The 19,341-nt window shown below is 42.3% G+C and overlaps 2 protein-coding genes and 1 pseudogene across 7 annotated transcripts in view; 1 reads left to right on the plus strand and 2 right to left on the minus strand.

The window, feature by feature from the left end:
* Rad51b (RAD51 paralog B) overlaps positions 1-17,659 on the minus strand; it is a 748,426-nt gene extending 730,767 nt beyond the window's left edge. For 4 of the 6 annotated variants that reach the window (XM_023702649.1, XM_023702638.1, XM_023702645.1 and 1 more), the window contains exons 1-3: positions 14,157-14,271; positions 5,471-5,589; positions 4,357-4,470 (exon numbers count right to left, since the gene is read on the minus strand). In XM_023702649.1, the coding sequence (XP_023558417.1) occupies positions 4,357-4,470; positions 5,471-5,554 (198 nt within the window). In that variant the 5' untranslated portion in view covers positions 5,555-5,589; positions 14,157-14,271. Of the gene's footprint in view, positions 1-4,356; positions 4,471-5,470; positions 5,590-14,153; positions 14,272-17,301; positions 17,439-17,568 lie in introns of those variants that run through there. The other 2 variants (XM_023702640.1, XM_023702642.1) reach the window with 2 other exon arrangements.
* LOC101573780 lies at positions 9,992-11,747 on the minus strand (annotated as a pseudogene).
* A 150-nt stretch (positions 17,660-17,809) lies between the features above and the next one.
* Zfyve26 (zinc finger FYVE-type containing 26) overlaps positions 17,810-19,341 on the plus strand; it is a 72,648-nt gene continuing 71,116 nt past the window's right edge. The window contains exons 1-2 of the mRNA XM_023701416.1: positions 17,810-17,883; positions 18,319-18,596. Of these exons, the coding sequence (XP_023557184.1) occupies positions 18,403-18,596 (194 nt within the window). The 5' untranslated portion in view covers positions 17,810-17,883; positions 18,319-18,402. The remainder of the gene's footprint in view (positions 17,884-18,318; positions 18,597-19,341) is intronic.

Here is a 19,341-nt window from a genome sequence, read left to right on the forward strand (position 1 = left end):
AAAAAAAAAAAGATTTACTCCATGCCAGGGACTGTGCTACAGGATGGGGAGGTGATGTAACAGTGCCCTGCCTTCACAGGTCTATCCTCAACCAGACTGTGAAACTACAGCCAGAAATGCAGCGATAATAGGACTAATAGAGACACTGTGGTAGGAGAAGCGGATACATACAGACAGCACACTGACTGGGCCTTGTGATCTAGGAAGCCTTCACTGAAGAGGCAGGTAGCTAAGCTAGCACCTGAAATCATTACTAGATAAGTAAAAGAAATATGAGCATTCCCCATTCCTGCCAGAGATGGCAGAATATAAAAGAAAGTCCAAAAAACAAGAGAAGAAATGAAAACTGAAAAAAAAAAAAAAAAATAGGCAGAATACATTAGAATGACTGAAAGATGGAGTGTGGTCACAGTGCAGGAAGTGATGAAGCTAGAGCAGCGACAGCATCCGCAGCACACAAGGGCCATAGTTCGCCATGGGATGAACTTGGGGCCTAATCATGAAGACCTCTATGGAAGTTTGGAGTTTGTGCTAAGAAATAAGGAGTGACACGACCACAATGTCATTTCAAACTCAAGTTGGTGTGTGAAGAACAACTTGAAGGAAGTTGGGACAGGCTGAGAAACTGCCCTCCCCTAGAGATCAAATTCCTAGATCCTCTTTGTGAATGTCACTTGAATTGGAAAAAGGGTCACTGCAGATATAATGACATTAATTAAGTTAAAGACCCCATGATGAAGATAATACTAGATTATCAGAGTGGATCCCAAATGCCATCGCAAATATACAGAGGAAAAGCCAACCCGAAGATGAAGCAGAGGGAATGGCCACAAGCCAAAGATGCCTGGGATAGGCAAGAAATGGATTTCTCCACAAAAGCTTCTGGAGAAAATCTGTCGCTGCCTCTACCTTGATTTCAGACCTCTGGCCTACATAGCTGTATGAAAATAACTCTGTTTGAAGCTACTACTGTAGTTTGTGGTTTGTATTCGAGTTGCTCCAAAAAATAATACACTGAATTACCATTTCAAAGGTTTGGGTTAGAAAAATACCTTGAAAGTGGGTAATATCAGAAGCTGGACCATGAGCCAGCAAGATACTGCAACCACTCCACAATAATAATGGCTCACGGTCAGGATAGCAATAGTACTGGGGACAAAAAAATCTGGCCTGCTAGTCAATATATCTAAAACAAAGTCCACGGCTTTTCTAAAGTGTTGCTAATATAATAAAATTTTTAAATTCTCTTTATTTTTCATTTTCAAAACAGTACTAAAAAATGAGTGTATTTACTCAGCTCTTAAAAAAAACACATGGGTGAAGAAAAGAATTCATGCTATGTGTCTCATGAATGCAGCAGAGAAAGTTGGTCAAAGGAAGGTAGATAAACTTTGTTTTATAAATATTAGAACTGAAGGACTCTCCTGGCACCCACGATACACCTCGATGTTGTATCTATCTATGGTTAGAAACGTACATGGTAGAACTGCAGGGATCGTCCAGACCTTCCTTTACCATCAAGGTCAACTGTGGCTGTTGGAGGCCACAAATTCTGAATTGAGCCTAGGGGACATCTAAGGCTGTGCTTTGAGCCAGACTGGAATGCAGAAATTTCCTTCTCTTTTACGGTCACAGCTAGATATCCTAGAACTAGTGACTGTGGTGGTGCTCACATCACAAGATAAAGAACTGCTGAAGACAATCTCAGATGTCCATTTTCTAATATTCCTTTTATCTTTTGACAGCTTTTGAGAAAACCTCCCAGTTGTAATGGTTTGAGGTTTTTTGTTTTGTTTTGTTGTATTTCAATTTAGTTTTGAGGGGCCGGGGAGATGGCTCAGTGGAATATAGGCTTCCCTGGCAAGCGCAAGGGCCTGAGTTCAATCCCCGGTTCCAAAAAAAAAAAAAAAAAAAAAAAAAAGGCAAGTTTCAATTTAGTTTTGCTTCTCCTGGGTTAAACTATAATTAACTATAACTATAAATTGCTACCCTCGGATATGAAGCTAATATTGTTAGCCCCTCTCATATATTGCTATGCATGATTCAGGAAACAAGAAAAGCAAGGATATAAAAAGATAATGAACATTCATTGTGTACCTACTATACTGTAAGTACTGTAAAAGTGCTGTATACTTATTTCATGTAACCCTCGCAACCATGTATGTATACAGACCCTTCATGTATACCGTACACAAAGGTATAGTTATCTTTATTTTACAGAGGCTAAGAAATGGATACTAAGAGATTTCCCAATGATCATGAAGCAGACCAGAAACAATGCTTTTTTTTCCTAATTGGAGGCAATAACTTATGTATAGCAAATTTGGAAAGAAAAAAAGTTACAGAAGTCAATAAGAGAATTCCACAATCATAACATAATCATCATTAACAATATAATATACTATATAACTCACTTATACACACATATACTATGTATAACTCACTTGTATAACATTGGAATCTATACTGTAAACAATTTCCCAGTCTACTTTTTAAAAAAACATTTAAAGCCTGCCCATTTCTCCTGATAATAAAAATTTTTCAAATAGTTTAATTTTTACATATTACTTTAGCATAGGAAAGTAGTGAAAATTTAATTTTCCAATTACTGATGATATAGGTTGTTCCCAATTTTTTGATAAAAGAAATACTCTGTGAGCATCTTACATAGATGCTTTTGTCTACAACCTGTACCAGGCAACATGAGTGCACACGGGGACACTTCATCAAACATGTTCAGGCAGCCCACTCTGTCAACATTAAAGTCATTCACTTACAACTGCAAGTATAATTACTAGAATAACATTCTTCAAGACTCCCCAAAAATATGATGAACAGACCAAGTCCAGAAATAATAGTAGGTAAATAAATGAGACAAAGAAGAATTTTATGACGCTAGTTTTTTTATTTTTTATTTTATTTTTGTGTGGTACCAGGGATTGAACTCTGGACCTTGAACTTGCCACGCAAGCACTTAAATCACTGAGCTATCTCCCTGGCCAAATCTTTTTTTTTTTTTTTTTTTTTTTTTTGGTGGAAGCAGGGATTGAACTCAGGCCCTTGCACTTGCCAGGCAAGCACTTATTCTACTGAGCTATCTCCCTAGCCAGCTATCTCCCCAGCCTGTGACACTAGTTTTTCCTCTATTTTGGTAGCTGCTGCCTCTCAGACTCATTAGCTAATCTGAACTTTAAATACTGGCATCACTTGAGAATCCGTCTTACATTTCCTCCTCTCCTCACTGTATCTGCTTCCTGGGTGATCACTCATGGCTTTTCTCTAATGACTTCCAACACATACTTTTAGGGAAGGCTTCTCTAAGGGCCAGGTCCATATATGAATTTAAGTACCATTGTATCTCCTCCAATGTTTCATGAGTACTTCAAATTAGACAATAACTAAAATGAATTCATGATCTGCCCCCTGCTCCTCCTCCTAGTATTCCTTATCTCAGGTAATGGGACCACACAGTTTCTCATAACAAAAATGAGGGAATCATCTGACATCTTCCTGTGCTTGTCTACTTTCCACAGCTAAAAATCACCAAAGCCTATTAATTCTACTTCTTAAACATCTCTTATCCTAAAACACGACCCCACTGTAGCTAAGTCCTTGAAGTAGACATAGGGAAGTGAGTCTGCTTTTTCTCTTTCTGCTCCTGTACCACCTGAGGTGAGCTGGTTTGCTCCTCCATGTTCTCCCCACCATTATTTAATCAGAAAGCATAAGTGCAATTATGAATATACAATAACAGAGTCTGGAGAGTAGAGATCCGTGTCACAGACAAAAAGACATTCAAAAATTAAGAGTATAACTTAATCCTAAAGCCCTCAAATCCTACCTGACAAAGATGACATTTTCAATTATCACTATTGCCTGCAGAAAAACATAAAAATTTCACGATGCGCCATAATTCCCACATTTTAGGAATTGTCTCTCCTGAGTTTAATTTTTTTTTTTTTTTTTTTTTTTTTTTTTTTTTTTTTTTTTTTTTTGGTAATGTATTTGATACAAGGTCTCACTATGCAACTTGGACTTGTAGTGATCCTCCTGTTTTTAGCCCAGCACTGGGATTAGAGGTGTGCACCACCATTCCTGGTCTCAGTGGCCAGCTCAGCATGCCTGGAGGCAGGGGCAGAATGGCATGTGGTGCTGGGGATTAAACCTTATCACTGAGCCTGCCTAAGCAGGGGACTTAGTCCGCTGAGCTATCTCGCCAACCCTCCTGAGTTTAAATACATAAAATTTTCATAAATACTTATTAAGGGACTAATTCTGTAGTAGGAAACAATATTTCTGAGATATTTCAAATCATAATAGAAATATGTTTATATATATTTTTGTGTATACATGTACCGTTTTCATCTGTGGGGCACAAGCCCTGCTGACCAAGCACAGAAGTTCATGGACACCTCCATAACTCAGACCCGTCATCTTCATAAGCTCCAGTGGGGAAAGACATAAGAAGTCCTAAAGAGACATAAAGAAAAAATTTTAAACATGTGTATAACAAAGACATTAGAATTAAAAAGGAAAAGGGAATGTCCAATTAATATTGTCCATATCTAATAAATATAACTTATTGTAAGTCATATAATTATAGTTTTCAGTTATAGGAATTGAGGTTAGGGCCTTGTATTCAGTTAAAATATATTCATTAAATAAAAATATGGGCCAGGGAGATGGCTCAGTAGAATAAGCGCTTGCCTGGCAAGCACAAGGGCCTGAGTGTAATCCCCAGTTCTGCGAAAAATAAATAAATACATATATACATATGTTCATTAAAATGGGGACCTGAGGATTACAAAATGTATAACAGGGCCAGTGAGATACCTCAGTAGACTAAGCACCTACTTAGGCAAGCACAGCAACCCAGGTTCAACCCTGGGCACCGCCTGCTGCACCAGCCCTGCCCAAGGGCACACTGAGCCAGCCACCGAGACAATGCTGGGGAGGCTGAAAACAGGAGGATCAATACAAGTCTGACCTGCAAAGTGAGGCTTTGTACCAAATACTTAAAAATAAATAAATAGATAATTTTTTTAATGGATAAAACTCTTAAAACCTTATTTTCCTAATGGGAAATATAATAAAGCCCCATAATACAAAAAAGATTCTAAAACAATAGTCCTAAATATTAATTTCTCTTCTGGGAGAAATTACCAATGTTGACTATCATCTCCAGACTGAGTCATATTTCTCTACACAATTTCTTTTAAGTGGATGAAACTTCGCTAGAACCCCAAGTAATTGGACAAGGGCAACACATTATACTATGACCATTCTTCCCACAACATGCAAGCAAATTGAACTTCAATAAACGAATTTAAGTGACCTACTGAAAAGCACCATTGTTTAACTTTGTTTTTGGTAAAACTAAGTTTTTATATTCCAGGTTTAAGAGTAATTAGGCTATCCTTAAAGTTAATTAGTACCTAATACATTTCTTAGCAAAAAAAATTAAGTTTACCCGACAGGTAACAATCTGTTGTCTGCTCAGCCGATCACACAGTTCTTGTGATAAACCCACTCGTCTTAGTTTCTTGTTACTCATGACTTCAGATCCAGAGGAAAAAAAAGAAGAACCACCTTGAAAAAATAATAACATACATGATAGTAAATGAACTATTATGGTTTATGTGTAGATGTCCCCACAATGCCTCATACAGTCAGAGCTTTTTCAGAGGTGGCTACATCTAGAGTGTGTGGCTGATCAGTGGTGCAATATTGGGGGTACGGGTGCGGGATTAAGGGTGGGTGATTGCTGGATCAGTCCACTGATGGGCTTGGCATCACCCTAATGCCAGCAGCCTGGATAGAGTATAAAAGGGGCAGAAAGACACTGTTAAGATTCTGTTGTTGCTTTTGCTGTATTTTTCCACCATGAACTGCTGCCCTCTGCCATGTGCCACCCTGCCTTGAAACCAACTGATTATGGACTGAAACCTCTACAAACTATGAACTACATAAACCTTTCGCCTTTATCTCTGGTCTAATATATTTGGTCTCAGCAATAAGAGAAAAGTAAAACAACATGGGCTATGCAAAACACTGTAAAATAAAAATTCTTCAAATTATCCACGTACAAAATGAAATATTATAAATTCTCAAAAAGGCAGCTCTATAAAATCTCTTAAAATGCTTTAAATAGGAGACCCCAGTTTACCACACAATATAGAAACACAAGAGCACTTCAGAATGTTTACTGAGGTCAAAGCAGTTCTTTTTCAGAGTCCTCACTGATCTCCACATGGAAAAAATAATAGAAGTTTCACAAGTACCAAGTTCTTCCTGAGACTGCAGCCCCACCAAGCCTTTGGCAAGGGAAGGCTGGCAGAAGAGATGCACACTAACCCCCAAGGCAGCTAGGAGCATAAACAAAATAGAGTGCCCAAGACAGAAGAGAGGATGATGTCTGGCATGGGGTTTTCAAAAAAAGAATGACCGCTTTTTACGTCGGGAACCTTGCATGAGCTCTTCTGTGCTACGTGAGTGGTTTTGCGTGGGTGGTATCGAAGCGAGAAATGGTGGCTCAGGAGGAGGTTCGAGCCTCAGTGCTGGCAACGTGGAACCCAAATTTGAGCCCAGAATGCTGCTGAGAAGGAGCAATGGCGTCGTTTTGCAGAGGTATATCGGAATATTTACGTGCAAAATGCCAAGTTAATGAGAAAATTCCAAAGCATCTGCCAGAAGTTTTAGTGGGAAAACATGTACTCAAAACTTGACAGTCACACCAGTGTCTCGGGCATTGATGCAGTGAAGCTGTAGTCTCTGGCCAGCCGTTTGGTTTTAACACAATAATGAGCATTACCATGTGCCCAGAAGCCACCCTGGTGGGAGATGCCTGAGTGGATCAATCTCTGGCTAGTGCCATAATTATTTTTCTGTTGCATGAAAAGCTGATGAGAACAACCAGGAAAATTTGAAGAAAACAACTTTGAAAATTGGGATTGTATTGATTTTTCTTTCTCTTGATATTGGAAATTAGCACTACAGACCCTAGACAAATAGTTCATAGATCATAAAATAGCATACATTTCTTTAAATGGGGAGTTCTGGGCTCTTAGCCTTTGTGGAGAATGACTGGATCTCAGAATTGCCCAGACTGAGGTCAGACTTTCATCTTGTCACAGCCTGTCAATGTAACTGAAAGTTCCACCAAATAATGGGACAGCATTTTGTAAATCTGGCCCAGTTTGGTCATTCAGTGACATTAGTCATGGAATATTGAAACCTAATATAAAACCTCTGAACGGATTTAATACATGAAATTTTATCAAAAAAAAAAAAAAAAGAATGACCACAGCACCAGGATGGACTTGCTTAGGTCTGTTCCTCACATCTGCCGGACAGAGAGAAGCAAACATACTAAGAGTTCACGTAGTATTGTCTATGTCACTGACAGCTGTAGAGCTCAAGGATCTATCTGAATTCCAGAACACTATAGCAGTCAGTGTTCGTACCAGAAACCCAGAGATTTGCTTGCTATCAACTAGAACAAAGACCTACAGTCTCAACAAAATAAAGGGTTATCCTTGAAAGCAGACTGCCCGACTTCTGACTCATATGAATTTGTTCATCTGTCCTTGTTGGACCCGCACCTGGTGCTAGCAATATGTTGTTGCTTTATTCATTGTTGTTGTTTTGTTTTTGTTCTTTTTGAGACAGGGTCTCACTATGCAGTTCAGGCTGGCCTTGAGCTTACTTTGTACACTGGGATGCCTCGATCTTACTTTGTAGACAAAGATCCTCCTGCCTCAGTCTCCTGAGTAGTGGGATTACAGGCATGCGCCACCATGCGCAGCAATATGTTGCTGATGTGTCTATATACTGATGTGTAACAGGAACATGACCTTAAAGTTTGTCTTTACGGGTAAGATACAAGAGAAGACTGCAAAATTGAGCATAAAATGTGGTGTCAAAATCATGTCTGGAGAGACTTTTTGGATACTTGTAAATATAACTTATTTCATCCTGTAGACAAACACTAATGTTTTGCTAGAGTTGGTGTTCTGGATTAAATATCAGCAGTAATAGAATTCAGGATTTTGAATTTGGTTGCAGCAGCAGCACAACCTGCTTAGTTGCAATTCTGTTTCCTCTCAGCAGAGGTACCAAAGTTTATATTCCACCCTATTCCGGGACCAACAGCCTCCACTGAAGCACAGGCTTCCAGCTAGAAAGGGCACAGCTGGATGCCAACTTAGTAGGGGCCCAGAGGCTCCCTTCCTTACATGAGCCCAGGAAATTCAGTCAGACCAGCAGGACCTCCTTGAGGAGTTGGATAATCTGTATGCAATGAGATGCTGCAGCTCTCTAAGCACATGATCCCACAAATGCGAGGTCAGCCTTGACACAAAGGACCTTCAGTTGGCATTGCTGAGGCCCTGAAAAGACTTCCTCTCATCGATCTTACTGTTTATTTGGGTGTGAAGTTCCAGGATAGTGATACTCCCCTTTCACAGAATTCAGGAAATGGGAGAAACACTATCTTCATATTAAAGCTCTGTTGTTCATGCCTCCCAAAATAAAATAAATATTAAAGGAATGTAACCCTCTTCCCAGGGAAAAATTTTGAGCCAGTGACAGAAATTGTAGCATTTTGTTTTGTCTTTCTGAGACAGGATGTCATGGTTGGGGGTTTTACAAGGGAAACAATGCACTACAGGACACTATTTTATAATAGTGTTTTATAATCTCCCAAAGAATCATATACAAAGACTGCAAGAAATCTGTTCATATTCTAAAAGCAAAGGATCCAGCTGTGGCGCTGGATCCCAATATACTGCATGAGTCCAGCTGCAGACCCAGAGCCCATAACAATGTTTCCCACAAGTCCAACTGGAGGCTTACAGCCCAGGACAAAGTCTCATGTAGTCCTACTTAACGGGTCTGCCCTGGAAAGGCCCCAAGATTAGTGGTGGAAGCTAGAAAGTCTATGCCAGAGGGATGAAGGATCTATACTAGCAGGGTGTGGGATCTGCACTGGAGCCAGGAAGCAATGCTCTAAGAACCAGAGCTCCCCCAAAGCACCACAGAAACCCTCAGCAACACTCCTCCAGTGATGAGGAAGGCCAAGTTCCCATTAGGAAAGGCAATGTGACAAGCTTCTCCATGAGGCTGAGCAGTGCACCATCTTCCCCTGCAGAGCCAGGAAGCAATGGTCAAGGAGAGGATCAGAGCTCCCCAAAATGAACCACAGCCATTCTCAGTGACAATGAAGGTCCTGAGCTCCTCCAGCGACAAGAACAGCCAAGTTCATCTGGAAAGCCAACAGAACAAAGTTACCCAGCAGAACAGCCAAAGAGAACTAGCAGCTTCCAACAGCTTCTCCAAACAGCATCTCCAACAGCGTCTTGACAGCTTCTCCAGTTGTGCCTCTTATGCTGCTATCAACAATCCTCAGGTGGGCCTCCCATACCCAGCACACTAGTTCAATTCAGCTGGATGTCACATGTTGACTACCAGCTAGCTATCCACTACACAGGGTCTCGCGATACAGTTCAGGCCGTCCTTGAACTCACTTTGTAGCCCAGGCTGGTCTGGAACTCACAAGAATTCTCCTGCCTCAGTCTCCTGAGTGCTGGGATTATAGGCATGCACCACCATACCCAGCTGAAATGGTAGCATTTCAAGGTTCGAAAGTCAGGTGGTTGAACTTGATCATAAAGTAGCCTCTGTACAGAGATTCAGACTTCTTCAAATAGCCACTGATCACAAGACGTAGTCATCAACCTACCACTCCCTCTTCCCCCACTGCAATTTACCAAGTACATGGCTGTCAGGGATACCCCTCCCCATCAGAGCAACATTCCTCTGCTCCTTAATTTCCTGACATCCTGAGGTTCCCACCTTCAGGCTGGCCCCAACTCTGAATATCCTCCCATAGCTCACCAATGTGTGTGTACTGCTCCTTTGCCCCCTTACACATTGTGGGTCAACAGACTATAACTGAGGAAAGTTAGGCCCACCCAATCTTGTTATTTGGATTTTAGTTGTGTGACCATAAGTGGCCAGCCTTCTGGGCCTCAGGGAATATCACCTGGAGATCAGTTTTCTTCTCAGCCTTTCTCTCCTTAGCTCCATCCAGCTCTGTCAGACCACACACAAAAGCAAAGCTGCTTTGTTACTCTGGTAATAGTAGCCAGGACTTTCCAAATAATGATTAACACCCGGGACTCTGGCAGATAAACACCCATGAAGTAGACAGAGACTAGAGAGATATTTTAATGACGGTGAGAGAACTGATGTCATTGTTGAAGACAGGCACAATCACCAGAAACATGGAGTTTATGCAGAACATGATGGGAAAAAACAAGCTTGGCTTGAGAGGTGGGAGCCTTTAGGACTCTTCCCATCAAAGGTACAGCTGTCCAGTAACTGAAAGGCCTACAAAAGAACCAGTAGCTGAAGTACTTGATAAACAAGAAAATATTCTCCACAATGAGGCAGAAGAGTACCATAGTGGAACTGAACAATAAAGCAAGGATAGGTGTAAACTTCAATGCAGATCATGGACACAGGGTTTAGAAGACAGTCCTCATGGAAGTTCACAAAGAACAAGCTTGATGAAGCAAAGACAGATGCAATAAGGCCACCAAAGCACAACAGGCCAACAGCAACAGAGATGATCCAGTTGAACATGCCAGATGTTAAGGATATCTGAAATGTGCAGCACTCCATGGTGGTCAGGACGTAGGTAAGCATCACAAGTGACAGAGATCCCAATGGCCAAGACAAATTTCTTTGTGGCTATTTTATTTCTTCTGTTACAAAATTATGGGTGTCCTGACCTGAGTAAGAGAAGAGGACAAGAAAGAGGTCTTCCACACCCCAAGGAGTCCTCAAAGGCATCCTGAAAGTGTTCAAAGTATTCCTGGCGATTCAACAAGGCCCTTGACAGTAACGGCAATGAGCACTGGGCATAAGGGAACATGTCCTATACTTGTGTACCCCACTTGACAGAGGCACAGTTCACCAATGTCAGCAGACACATGTAAGCAGTAGCAGGAAACAGGAGGCCAGGTAAAAGGGATAACAGGTGAACAAGAAAGGCTGGATGAGACAGTGGGCAAAGGTGATAGCGATGATACCTCGACTGATAGGTTCATCAATTAGCAGAGAAAGGGCAGGCAAGCTAGCACAGCAGACTAAGTGCGTGCTTAGGCAAGTGCAGGGGCCAGGGTTCGATCCTTAGCACCACATTCCGCACCAGCCCCACCCCCAGGAGTGCTGAGCAGATGATGGAGTCAGGGCATGGTGGTGCACACCTGTAATCCCAACACTAGGGAGGCTGAAAACAGGAGGATCACTACAAGTCAGATCTGTGTAGTGACACCCTACACACACACACACACACACACACACACACACATAAAATGATCAGTGAGGTCCACAGATGCATGAAGGCAATGAAGCCTCCAGAGACCTCTAGAATAAACACAGGGCTGGCCCCTGGCTTGGTGATGGTGGTCCCCAGCTCCACATAACAAAGGACATTCACAAAGGAGAAAAGCCCAGCAATGGCCCATATGACCAGCAATCCATAAGGATGGCCAGCAGCCCCTTAGGTGGCACAAAGATCTCAGGGCTGATCATATAACCCATTCAACAGGTAGATCTTTTTCCTCAGGGGCATACTCTCTGGGAGCCCTCAAGGTGGTAAACTGACATCTTCCATCTGGGAGGCTGGCCTCACAGACAAAACAGTAAGTGGGTTTTGGGTTCCAAATCTCCCTGGATTCCATGGCAAATAGTTCTTGCACACTGGTGTTCACAGTGAAAAATCATACTTTCATGACCTGCTTCATCACAAACAGGCCAGGTACAGAGAAGAAAATCTCTACAAGAGCTAACTGCACTTGTGTGTTGCGGCCATTTACTCTCCTGATGGTCAGACACAGCCAAGATGCTCTCCCGCCAGGGCATATTTCTAATTAGCACCCCTAGAGTCTTCACCATCAGTGCACACTAATAACAACCACATTTGTTAAGTAACTTCTGTATAGAAGGCACTGTCCCAAAGCTTAACCTTAATTATCACACTTAATATTCTCAAAGGCCTGAGGAAAACACATTACTAGCCTCATGTTCATGTAAGAGAAAACTAATCTAGAAATAACAGCTAGTCCGCTGTCACCAGAAAAAGTACAGTGGATCCAGAATTTGAGCCCAGTCTAACATTGCCACCTATCCACGCGACCATTACATTCTACTTCAAGTCCATAACCATATTTAATCTTTCCTCTTTCCAGCAGTCAGAACAAACCTGAGTCAAATGAGATTTTATTATGAATGTTATTGATAAACTAAACTTGTTTTTTATACTCTCTTCTTACTGAGCTCTTGTTATACCTGGCTGGGGGCAATTAAACTCAAATGCTTGTCTTTGGAGAGCTGTGATTTCCTTTAACAATGTGTACAAAAGAAAGCCTGTGTGTCACTGAGATGGCAAAACACCCTCTGGAAAGAATTGAAATGCAAACTTCACTCCAAGAAATAAAACAATATAATTACATATTATGATATTTATTTCCACATTCATATTTAATACCCAAATTCTCTAAATCAGCGCAAATCTCTATCCCCTCTTACACACACAAGATTTGCCCATGTACACACCTACCTTCTAAAATGGGAATGAGCTAGTATCAATTTGTTTCCCTAGTAGAAAAAGTTTATCAAGTAATATCTATCTGCTATGTTATTACCTAGTGTCTTTTTAAATAGGTAGCTCTAGGTGACAGTACCATCTAAACTGATTAATTCAATCAGTTTTTAAAAACCAAAAAACTCTGTAAACCGAAAAATATAGATTTTTAACAATAACCAGTTCTGTTATCTGTGCCTGGATGGGTTGTTCCCTTCATTGGCCTGGACTACAGCATACTACCTCTGGTCATTACCTATTTTACAAAAAATAAAAAAACTACTCTCCATTCATTTGTATTGGTTCCTTCCAAAAACATTTAAGCACAGACTCTGCTGAGTTCTGTGATATATAAAAAGCATTTTAGGGGCTGGGGAGATAGCTCAGTAGAATAAGCACTTGCCTGGCAGTGCAGGGTCCTGAGTTCAATTCCTGGAACCGCAAAAAAAAAGCATTTTAGTGTATTTCCTCCCCTTCAGGTACTTACACCTAAGAGATAAAGAGAGGCACACAAATAATCACAACCATGCAGTAAGCATGCTATTTAAATGTGCGAAGGACAGTGGAATAAGTACTTCCCTGGCAAGCACAAGGTCCTGAGTTCAATCCCCGGTTCTGCCCCCCTAAAAAAAAAATTAAATAAAATAAATGTGCGAAGGAAGCACACAAGTCACTGTTTATCCTTTAAAATGTTACTCTGCACCGCGAAACCACCGGACAAATTCCACACTTATTTCGAAAACTTTTAAAACTGGGCCCCTTCATTCTCACTCCTAATCGGATTGTAAGGCTCAGCTCCTGGCTTTCCAGAAGTTACTCCACAACCCAGTACACTGGGTTCCTCATCTGCAATGCATTCAACGGACACCATCTGCTGCCCCTCACATAACCTGTTCTCCAGCCAAGAAGCTATCAGTAAGGTTACTCAAGCACCACTGTGCCTGACTTCCTTCCACAAAACCTTCCCTTCTGTCCTGCAGTCTCTTCCATCCTGCCGGGACACTTTTGTACCATAATCTCAACATGTCACGACGCCTTTTGTGGGTTTCTTTTGTGTGTGCGTGTGCGCCTGCCTATGCGTTCTGAGGCGAGGGGAGGGAATTCAGCCCTGAAGATTAAACTCTCTCCTTTCAGATCCTCATGGTGCAGACACTGTTCCCACTGCTTCTAATTTTTATCTCATTTTATAGATAAGGCGACAGAAGCACAGAGGTGAGAAACGCGCAAAGTCAAACAGCCACCCCCGGGTCACCCGCGTTCCAATTCAAGGTTCGGACTCGAGATTGCGCTCTCTTCCACGCCATTTCAAGTGGGACAGTCTCTGGCTTTCTCCTACAGGCACACCCCAAGGCGTCCAAAGCGGAAATGAAGAGGCGAAACATGACCAGAATCTCCTTTACAAAGCGCTGCTTCCAATCACCCCTCCCTCCCCAAAGAAGGCCAGAGCCGCCCCCCAATCCCTACCGGTTTGAGGGGGCGTGCCCACACCCAACAGAGATTTCACTACCTCGATATTAACATTCACGGGCCAGGAGGCAGCAGGAATAATGAACACACCCACTCCCCACAACTTCTGCCACAGAAAACTTTCCCGTACCGGGTCTGCAGGATCCAACTTTCAAACTTTCCCCACCCCTTACGCAGTTCCACCGGGAAAGCGCCACAAAGCAACAAGCGAAGTGCGGGTTGGTTGGCACCTGTCGATTTACCCAATCAGAGTCGGGCAGAGGCCCAGGTTGGCCCCGCAGCTTGCTGGGAATTGTAGTTTTCTCTCTAAGCGGCTTTGGCCAGGGTCTCTCATCTGTTTCTCATTGCTGTGATTATCAAAAAGGGGGCAAGAGCCTAGCGTGGTGGCTCACATCGGTAATCCCAGCACTCGGGAGGCTGAGGAAGGAGGATTTGTTGCGAGTTGGAGATCAGCCTGGACTACAAAGTGAGCTCAGGACCACACTGAGCTGTGTTGCAAGATGCTGTATAAAAAAGACAAAAACAAAAAAAATAAAAAATAAAAATAAAAAAAATAAAAAAAAAAAACCTTGGGGTAAGAACACCACAAGGGAGAGTGTGAAACAAGAAGAACTGTGTGTATTTTCTTTTCTCTAAGACTGCATGTGAAAATTGACTAATAGGCACTCATGAGGCTGAGGCAGGAGGATTTCTGGGAGTTCCAGGACAGACAGGGTTACATAGTTAGACTCTCTCTCTCAAAAAAAAAAAGCATGTTTTCTGGAGAATAGAAGACAGTCCACCACCTGCCACAGAAGTTTTTGGAAGAGCTTTCTGGGGGGGGTTGTTTTTGTTTTTGTTACCAAAGATCAGACTCAGGGCCTTCACCTTGCCAAGCAGGCATTTAAGGTACTGAGCTATCACCTCAGCAGCGTTCTGGTTTTTACTGTGGTTTTGCTTTTGTTTGGTTTGCTTTTGGGGGACAGGTCTTGCTATGTAGCCCAGGCTGGCCTCGAACTGATGGAGATACTGCTGCCTCAGTTTCTTCAGTGCTGGGATTACAGACTTATACCAGCATAGCTGGCTGTTTGTTTTAATTTACTCTTTTCACCATCCCTTTGGTGGTGAAATTGTTGGGGAAATGCTGACTGAAATTACTCAAACTGAAACACACATATTGGGGAAAACTAAGACTCTGATTAAACATGAAGGACACCAAACAAGGCTTGGTGTAAAGGCAGCTGTGATGAGGAAACCTAACAAAAAGTTAAAACTTGAACTCAGATTATTGTATTTCTGAAAGCCCTGCGCTTATTCTTTACTCTCCCCTGCACAACCCCCTTGTATCTGTCACATGATTTAGCCCACCATACTGTAATTATTGGCCTACTTCCCTCACTTAAAAAAAGGAAGCACATTTTATTCAACTTCTAAAACAGGGCCTACAGGCACTTTATCTTTGACAACGGGGCTAAACATGTTCACTGGAAGAAAGAGAGCCTCTTTAATCAGTGGTACTGAAGGGCCAGGGAGATGGCTCAGTGGAATAAGCACTTGCCTGGCAAGCGCAGGGGCCTGAGTTCAATCCCCGGTTCCACAAAAAAATAAAATAAAATAAATGGTACTGAAAAAACTGGCTCTCCACATGTCAAAGATTAAAATTAGACTCATGTCTAGCTCCATGCACTAAATATTAAAACAGAAACATTAAATCTACTGGAGGAGAAAGCAAGTAGAAATACTGAAGACATAGGGATAGGCAGAAAGTTCATGAACAAAAACCAAAACTGCACAGAAAATACTTCAAAAAGTCAACAATGGGGATCACATCATATTGAAAAGTTGAGCCAGGTACAGTGGCACAGGCCTGTAATCCCAGCACTCAGGAGACTGAGGCAGGAAGATTGTTACGAGTTTGAGGCCAGGCAAAGCTACATAGTGACTTGAAGTACAGCCTGAACTGAATATCAAGACCTTGTCTCAAAGGGCAGAAAAAGGGCTGGTGAGATAGCTCAGCAGACTAAGTGCCTGCTTAGGCAAGTGCAGGGACTGGGTTTCAATTATTGGCACCACATGCTGCACCAGCTGAGCCCCCTGAGCCAGCCACCAACTCCGAGCATGGTGGCAGGCGCCTGTAATCCCAGCACTGCGGAGACTGAAAACAGGAGGATCATTAGGAGTCTGAATTGCATAGTGAGGCCCTGTACCAAATACATAAGAAAAGTTTTTGCACACCAAAGAAATCACAACAGAATAAAAAGAAGGTCCATGAATTGGGAAAAAACTACAACCGACCATCCCTCAGACAAATGACTTCTATCCAGAACATATAAAGAATTATACATAGCAGATCCCCCTAAATTCAAAGACCCAATCAAAAAATGGGTATCTGAGATGAATACACACTTCTCAGAGAAAGAACTACAAGTGAGAAATATATGAAAATATGTTCAACACCATTGGTCATTCGAGAAATGCAAATTAAAACAGCACTGAGATTCCATCTCACTCTAGAAAATAATGGCTATCATCAAGAAAACAACTAAAAAGAAATGCTGAAGAGGCTGTGGGAAAAAAGGAACACTTCTCCACAGTTGGTAGAAGTGTGGGAATGTAGAACCACTGTGGGAATCAGTGTGGACAGTCCTCAAAAAACTAGAATTAGAGGTCCTATTCAACCCAGCTATTTCCTTTCTGGGTATTTTTTCAGAAGAACTGAAAACATCATACCACAGCAATATATGTGTACCCATGTTTATAGCAATGCATTTTGTCATAACTAAATCTTGGAAACAACCCAAATACCCACCAACTGAGGAATAGATAAAAAAGATGTGGTATTTTTATACAATGGGGTATTACTCAGCTATAAAGAAAGATAATGGCCAGGTGTGGTGGTGCACCCCTGTAATCCCAGCACTGGGAGGCTGAGGCAGGAGGATCATTGTGAGTTCAAGACCAGCCTGGGCTACAAAGTGAGCTCAAGGCCAGCCTGAGCTGCCTAGTGAGACCTTGTTTCAGAAAGACAAAAATAAATAAGTATAAAGAAAGATAAAGTAGGAGGCTTTTAGAAGTAAATCGAGGCAACTAAAGATCATCTGAGTGAAATAAATCAGAACCACATGTATAAACATTGTATTGTCTCCCTAGTGTAAGAACCTGAAAGAGTAAATAAAATCCAAAAGGTACAATAAAACAGAGCCTACCTAGCACATCATTTGATTAAAAGTTGTCCAGAAGCGGGGTGTGGTGGTGCACACACCTGTCATCCCAACAGTCAGGAGGCTGAGGCAGGGGGCTAGCAAGGTAAGAGGCCTGCCTGTAGCACACAGCAAATCCAGCCCTATGTCAAAAAAGAAAAAGGAAGTTAGAAAAATGTATGCATTATCACTGTTAATTGTTAAGTAAATGTTGACTTCACACGTTAGGCAGAAAGAGAAAGAAAACAAAAGAAGGAGCGGCGCTCTTCCCACCTCCTGATCCACTAAAGCAGAACTAAAAGTGTTGAGGGAAGGAACTGTCTGATTGAGAAGGGTAGTCTGCTACCAACTAGCTAGTCGTTGAACTCTCCCTGAGCATCTTAGCTCTAAGTAATCAGGCGTGGTCTTGTCACGTGTCTCAAACAACTATGGCACCTCATTTGCATCTTCCCTTGATTCAGCCAATAGGAGTGGTGCTCTCGTTGGACACGCCTACCTCCACCACCACTGTTCACAGCGGAGTCTGTCACCTGACTCGGTTCAAACATGGCTGCGCTAGGATATTGTCGCTTTGCGCCCCCGGAACAGGTGAGTGTAAGGCGCGTGTGAGAGCGGGGGGGTCCCTTCCAAAACCCCCGTAGGAAGTGTCTTTGGCCATCACTCCCTCAACCTCATACTGCTCTTCTGACACAAATTTTTTCCTGATCGTCAATCCTCTGCCTTTACCGAAGGCTCCGAAGAGCAGTGTTCGCGCTGAACCGACCACCTGGGGATTGGGAGCCAGCCTGGACTAAACGTTCCGGAGGGAAGAGGGTCTCAGCCCCCGTCCATACAGCGACTGATATTGTTAAACATAGGATCTGCGTAGAGATGGGCTCTACCCCTTGGCAGTTCTCCAAAAGGGATAGGAACGTGTCAAATTTAAAAGAATATTTATGAAAATAAGCCCCGCCTTTCCCGCTCTGTCCGTAGTTACTGGTTTGTCTAGCTTCTGTCTCTCACGCTCGTATGTTGTTTTTCTAGGAGGTACTGCACGAACGAGACCTTTGAGGATGTGCTCCGCGTAAAGCGTCTCTTTTCTACCTCCCTGCACTCTGTGCTGGGAAAATGAATCATCCGTTTGGAAAAGAGGAAACTGCTACCGAGAAGCAGCTTTTTGGCTTTTTCTGTGAATGCCTGCGGAGGGGAGAGTGGGAGCTGGCACAGGCATGTACCCACCAGCTGCACGAGGCACACGGGGATATCCCAAAGAGGGTGGAAGACATACTTAAGGCGCTGGTGCTATGCCCAGATCTGCTGAGGTAAGGGATCTCCTGTCCTGCTAGGAGCCCCAGGCTGACGCAGGGTTCCTCCTATCCACGTGCCTCACTCAGCTACCCTCTAAAGAATTAAAAGAAGCAACGTATATATTTAACGTGCTCTGAAAATTTACCAAACATATGCCCATTAGTTTTTAATTTATTGGTTTTGGATTATCATCCCAAACTGGATTTCAACCTGGCTACCAAAGTGTACCTGAAACCATTTCTTGTTTATTATCCTTAATGATAATGGTGTAGCTACATTGAAAAGTGTTTTGTCTCCAAAAAGCAAACCCTAAACCAGATGCGGTGGCATGTGCCTATAATCCCAGTAATCAGGGATGCAAAGACTAGAGGATCCAGAGTTTGAGCCCAGCCTGGGCAATTTCGCAAGATCTTGTCTCAAAATAAAAAGGAATAGAAATGTATCTCATTGCAAACTCTCTAGGTTCAAATGCTAATCCAAAAAAAAATGGTGTTCTCCTTTTGCTTATGGGATTGAGATTGAAGATGTTATAGGACTGAAAATGAATTCACTTAAAACGTTTCCTTGTGAAAGAAGTATAGACTCACTAGAATAGAAATACAGTAGCAGTTAGTGTACCTTTTCCCCAAGTTTTCCCAGTTGTGACATTTCATTTAGCTATAAACAACATCATAAATAAGAAACTGATCGGGGCTGGAGAGATGGCTCAGTGGTCTAAAGCACCTACTTAGAACAAGCTTAGCAAAAGCATCAGGGACC

Source organism: Octodon degus, unplaced genomic scaffold, assembly GCF_000260255.1.
Source record: "Octodon degus isolate 3935 unplaced genomic scaffold, OctDeg1.0 scaffold00007, whole genome shotgun sequence".
Lineage (NCBI taxonomy): Eukaryota > Metazoa > Chordata > Mammalia > Rodentia > Octodontidae > Octodon > Octodon degus.